Consider the following 5,722-nt stretch of genomic DNA (forward strand, 5'->3'; position numbering starts at 1 on the left):
TGTTGGAGAATCAGCTGACAGTCGTATGGGTATTCCCTTGTAGGTAATTGAGTCTCTTTCTCTTGCTGCTTTTAAGATTCTCTCTTTGTCTTTTGCTCTTGGCATTTTAATGATGATGTGTCTTGGTGTGGTCCTCTTTGGATTCCTTTTGTTTGGGGTTCTCTGCGCTTCTTGGACCTGTAAGTCCATTTCTTTCACCAGGTGGGGGAAGTTTTCTGCCATTATTTCTTGAAATAGGTTTTCAGTATCTTGCTGTCTCTCATCTTCTGGCACCCCAATAATTCTGATATTAGTCCGCTTGAAGCTGTCCCAGAGGCTCCTTACACTATCTTCACACTTTCGGATTCTTTTTTCATTTTGCTTTTCCAGTTGGGTGTTTTTTGTCAAATCTTTGGTTTGATTCTTGTGCTCCTCTGGTCTGCTATTGGGTATAATATTCTTTATTTCAGTCAGTGTATGCTTACTTTCTAATTTCTTTATCGTAGCATCGAGGGTCTCATTAGTTTTCGTGAGGCTCTGCTCAAGTTTATAGCAAGCCCTCAAAATTGCGATTTTTAGCTCCATATCCTCCATTTCTGTCATGTTTCTTTGTCTCCGCATCTTTTATGCTTTCTTGGTGCACCCGAAAGTGGGGTTCCTTTCCCACATTTCTAGAGTTACTCCGGAAGCTCCGGTAGGGATGGGTCAGGCGTGCCCAGCATGGGGATCCTATTGCACTTGGCAGCAAAGTACACTGGCAGGAAAGCAGCACCCAGCCCATGACACCCCATGCTGGGGAAGCGGTGCCCACTCCACCTGGACCTGGGTGTTTATTTTAAGGAAGCTGCGGCCTCCAGGGCCTGGGAACCTATGTTCTCCACTGTTGGACCCCCACTTACAGGGTAGGGGAAGGGGGGAGAGCACACAGGGCTCTGCCTGCAGGCCCGTCCCCACTACACTGAAGGACTTCCCTCTGAAAGCAGCTTCTAAGAGCTTCTGCCAACATTGAAAAAAAAAGCTTTTCAGAGTTTTAAAGTTCAAAAGCCCTGTGCGTTCAAAAGCCCTGTACATCCTGCTAGACTTTCCCAAACATTCAGATCTCCGGGCTCAAGTGCACCCCAGAGAGGGGCCCACCTGTCCACCAAGAAGCACCAGAGTGCCCACCCTCCCTCACAGAGGGGCTTCCCTCTCTGGACCCTGGGGAGGGCTGTGTGCAGAGGGGTCAGCTACACACACACACACACACACACACACACACACACACCCCACCCCCCCCCCCAGATAAAGAGCCCTGCTCCCTGCTGCAGGGGCTACCTGAGGGCCCGGATGGAACCCCTCTCTCCAGGTTCAAGCTGACCGGCTGCTGCGGACGCCAGCTCCTGGCCAAACCACGGCTCGCTGCAGGCTGCGCCCCCTTGAGCCACGCCTTCACCCAGGCTCTGCCCCACCCAAGTCGCAGTCCATAGGCCACGCCTCCTTCAACAGACCCCGCCCTCCTGGCCTCTTCCCCGCTGGAGCGGGACCAGTGTCCCACAGCGCCTTTCCCGGGCAGCCCACCTACTCGCGCCGGCTGTGCGGACGGCCTGAAGGGCACCCGACAGAGGCGGCTTTCGGGCGCTGCTTACGGGACCTGGACGGAGCGCGGTGCTCAACCTGGCCGCCACCAACTGCCCCCCGACCCGCCCGGCCCAGAACCTGCGTGCGGTGGGGCCCCAAACCTGCACTGGGAGCGCGCGTGCGCTGGACAGAGCCTTCCTGACCTTCCGTGCCCCTAATCAGGACATCTGCGCCCGCTTCCCTCAGGCTGGGGAGTGCGGGATCTGTGCAGTTTGTTCTGCCCTCGGCCCGTCCCAGCGCCCAGCATCACTGGGAGGTACAAAGAAGGCTCCTAATGGGTGTGCGAACCACATGGCAGGGCAGGGCACCTCCTACAGCAGTGACAGCTCCTTTTCGTGCGCGCTGCCTCACACCTGTCCAGACCGGGCGCTTTCAAGCACTCCTGGTTCCATCCGCGCCCGGAAAATGCTGGGGTGCTGGTCTGCATTTTCCAGCTGAGGCAACTAAAGCCAGAAAAAAATAATATGCAATATATGAAGGAGCCGAGTTCCCCCCACCTCCCCAACCACTTAACTGCTCCATGTGCCCTTTCGTGGGAGAAGAGGGGGGCGGGGAGGCAGGAGACTGGAGACCAACAGAGACCTTAGCAACACAAGCCCTAGTGTCGCAACAGCAGGCCAGTAAACAAAGCTGCACTGGGCTTGGGGCAGCCAGAGTTCCTTTTGCCTATGGAGCGAGCGGCAGCCTCAGGCCCCAGGCCAGGGGCCCCATCTCAGGCCATTAAGAATGTGAGTCCTCCCGGGATGCTGCTTCTACCTTGGGGTTGGGGTCCTCCCTGACCCCTCAGGAACATGTCCTGGGCCTGATCCTTGGCATGGGCCTGGCTTCCCCATCAGCTAGGCTGGGTATGTGGGGGTAGATGTGGGTGTGTGGGGGCCACAGCCTGGGCCTGAGACCCTGCCTTCGCTGCCCAGCTGTCCTGGCCTCCTCTTGGGCTCCCTGCAGTGCAGGGGAGCCAGAGCTGCCCAGTGCTCAGTGCTCACCACCAGGGCCCTGAGTGGTGGGTGGTGGTTCCTCCCCAGGTTCTACCACTGACTGAGGATTCGCTGCCAGGAGTCCCTAGGGACGCCCCAGCCTGGGTCACCAGTCTTAAGACAGAGCTTCCCTCAGATCTAGAACTGAGTGAGGAGCAGCGGCTGCAAGTGAGTATAGGGGTCCTGGGAGCTAGCAGGAGGGGGGTGCCCACAGGATCCCACAGGTACCACCTCTCACCCCGGCCACCCACAGATCTCCAAGGAGCTGGTCGACCTGCAGATCACAACCCATCGTCTGCGGGAGCAGCACGAGACTGAAATCTTTGAGCTAAAGAGTGAGGTGGGCGCTGACGTGTGCCCACATATGTCAGCCCAAGTCCTTAGCGGGATGCGTACCTAGGACCAGTGCTATGGGGGGTTGCAGGTGTACCCCTCGTGACGGGTGACAGGGTTCTCACAGAGTACCTGAGTCCCTGAATGTCCCGCACGCGCTGTGTCCACGTGTGCCCAGATGGATGTTCATCTGGCCCAGCAGGCAGGTGCACCTGCTCACCCTGGTCACCCCACAGGTCCTGCGGCTGGAGAACCGGGTGCTGGAGCTGGAGCTGCATGGAGATCATGCAGCCTCAGCAAAGACTGATCCAGGGCACCTCCAGGCATTTGCACAGGAGCTTGAGCAAAAGGCCAGGGATCAGGAACACAGCAACCATCGCATTCTTCAGGTCTCCATTAGCACATGGAGGGCCTGACTGGGTGGGAGCCAAGTAGGGGGTGCAGCAGGGGTGCAGTGAGGCTGGGACCCACTCTCCTGCACAGGCACAGCCCAAGGACTTCCAGGCTCCTGAGAACAAACTGCAGAAGCTGGGAAATGGCATGGGTGTGCAGTCATCTTGCCTGCCCACGTTTCTCCCAGCCCAGGGTTGGGGTGGGGCAGTGCAGGGGAGCCAGAGCTTGGGGTCTCATCCAACCAGCTCTATGTACCCCACAGCTACAGGGAGAAATGAAGTGGATGCTGGAGCAGCACGGGGCCCGCCAGCAAGCACTGGAGATGCGCGTGTGAGTGGCTGCCTTACCTGGCACAGGGCACGCAGCAGCTGATCCAAAGGGGCAGAGAGAGTCCCCTATCCTGGGCCTCACTGAGCCTCACACCCATGTCTGCAGGGCAGCCCTGGGCCAGCAGCTGCAGGGAGCCCAAGAGGAGGCCAGGACAGCTGGGCAGCGACTGGCTGCACAAGCTGTGGTGAGGCCCAGTTATACCCATTTGAGATCTGGGGGACAGGGTCCTATAAGCTTAGTAGAGGACACCTCGAGGAGCATAGGTTCAAGGCTGCCTCCATCCCCAGGCGTTGTCCACCTGCCAGGGCCAGCTCCGCCAGGCTGAGGCTGAGAATGCCAGGTTGCAGTTGCAACTCAAGAAGATGAATGAGGAGTACACCATCCGGTTGCAGCGCTACTCCCGAGCCCTGGTGGTGAGCACTGGGCAGGGTGGCACTGTTGTGGGTGAGAGGCCCCCGGGTCCTGGGGAGCCCAAGCCTGGCCTGGGTTTGCTGAACTGTTTCAGGGACCCTCTGGGCCTCACCTACTGCACTGCAGAACCTGCTCCACACAGGAGCTGTGGGGAAGGGTGTAGGCCCTACCAAGCTCAGGCCCCACCCCATCTCCTCCAGGAATACGCAGATGGCACAAGCCAGGCACCTACAGGTGTAGCCCTCCGGACATTCCTGGAGACCACTCTGGAGGACATCCGAGCAGCACACCACAGCCGTGAGCAACAGCTGGCCCGAGCTGCTCGAGTCTACCGTAAGCGCCTGGCAGACCTGAGCCAAAGACATGAGGAACTGTTAGGTGCCCACAGGTAGGCCCTTCCCTTCCCCTGAGATGGGCATCTGGGGTGGGGTGGCTCTACATGACCCCCCAGGTGGTTTAGTGTGCAGCAGGTGCAGGCGGACCCCAAAGGAGCACCTGGGAAACCCAAGGCCACCTCTGATGAAGTCACCTCAAACCTGGAGCCACTGCCTCTGCGCCTGGTCACACAGCTCCAGAAGCTCCAAGTCCAGGTGACCCATCACTGCTGCTCCACACTGGCCTTGGGGCACCGAGCCCAGAACTCACCCTGCGGCCCATCCCAGGCTCAGCAGAGCCCCCGCTCCAGGGCCTCTGAGCAGCCCGCCTTGTTCAGCTGAGAATCCCTATCACACAGCTTATCACAGAGGGCTCAGCGCACTGTTCTTTTTCCCACAGAAGAGACCTGACGAAGCCTCCCAGGGGAGCGCATCAGAGCCACAGTGAGTGCCCTGGTGTCGGTGTTGGGGGGACCTGCAAGGGGGTATTCACTTATTCTAACGAGTCTTAACTGCTGGGTGGGGTTCTGGTTGCAGCAGTGAAAGTGGTGGGTCTGTGCCCTCCCTCAGGTCTGTCTGTATGGGAGACACTAATAATTACAGAAAAGCCAAGTGCCCGGGGTGAAGAGCGGCCCTGACGGGAGAAGGGCTGTCCTCAAGGAAGGGTTAGGGAGAGCCCAGGGAAAGATGTTTCAGTTGAGCCAAGGGACAGGGCAGGAGCAGGTTACCTGGTGCCCTTCACAGCCTTGCCTCTGGGCCCCGTGCTTCCAACAGTGCAATGGGCAGGGGTAATGCAGGCCCACCTCGCAGGGTTTTGGGAAACAAACCCCCATCATAGGGGGAGGCCCCCTCAGCACCTTTACAGACACTGGGGCCGCTTTCCAAGCTGGCCTGGGGCCCTCTTGACCTGGGCTGCCCTGCCCCCCATGCAGATGGCTCCCATAGTGGCAGGGTGGGCCCTTGCTGTCCTGAACTTGCCCCCAGCAGGCACCTCAAGTATTTAGGTGCCCCGACTTGAGCAGTGCCACTGGTCAGCTCCTGGGCCAACACCTGCCCTCATGTCCACCCCCCCCTTTCTTCTCTCACAGGAGCCTGGAAGCTGAATCCTGGCCCCAGATCCACCAGAAACTCCGGGACTTCTATCATAGCACCCAGGTAGTGAGGGGGCAAGGTGTGGCCAGGGATTCCATCCTCATACTCTGTTCTGGCTCATGCCTTATGCCCCTCCAATGTCAGGCAAAGCTGGAACGTGAGCGGGCAGAGCTGCTAGTCAGAGCCACGATGGCTGAGGCACAACTTTCTGAGCTTCAG

The 5,722-nt window shown here is 58.8% G+C and overlaps 1 protein-coding gene across 1 annotated transcript in view; it reads left to right on the forward strand.

The window, feature by feature from the left end:
• Positions 1-1,606: 1,606 nt before the first annotated feature.
• CCDC78 (coiled-coil domain containing 78) overlaps positions 1,607-5,722 on the forward strand; it is a 4,579-nt gene continuing 463 nt past the window's right edge. The window contains exons 1-12 of the mRNA XM_006103642.3: positions 1,607-2,324; positions 2,619-2,738; positions 2,824-2,910; positions 3,140-3,292; positions 3,559-3,626; positions 3,732-3,810; positions 3,914-4,039; positions 4,238-4,425; positions 4,498-4,627; positions 4,812-4,855; positions 5,500-5,566; positions 5,648-5,716. Of these exons, the coding sequence (XP_006103704.1) occupies positions 2,265-2,324; positions 2,619-2,738; positions 2,824-2,910; positions 3,140-3,292; positions 3,559-3,626; positions 3,732-3,810; positions 3,914-4,039; positions 4,238-4,425; positions 4,498-4,627; positions 4,812-4,855; positions 5,500-5,566; positions 5,648-5,716 (1,191 nt within the window). The 5' untranslated portion in view covers positions 1,607-2,264. The remainder of the gene's footprint in view (positions 2,325-2,618; positions 2,739-2,823; positions 2,911-3,139; positions 3,293-3,558; positions 3,627-3,731; positions 3,811-3,913; positions 4,040-4,237; positions 4,426-4,497; positions 4,628-4,811; positions 4,856-5,499; positions 5,567-5,647; positions 5,717-5,722) is intronic.

The sequence above is a fragment of the Myotis lucifugus genome, unplaced genomic scaffold (genome assembly GCF_000147115.1).
Source record: "Myotis lucifugus unplaced genomic scaffold, Myoluc2.0 scaffold_498, whole genome shotgun sequence".
In the NCBI taxonomy this organism is placed as follows: Eukaryota; Metazoa; Chordata; class Mammalia; order Chiroptera; family Vespertilionidae; genus Myotis; species Myotis lucifugus.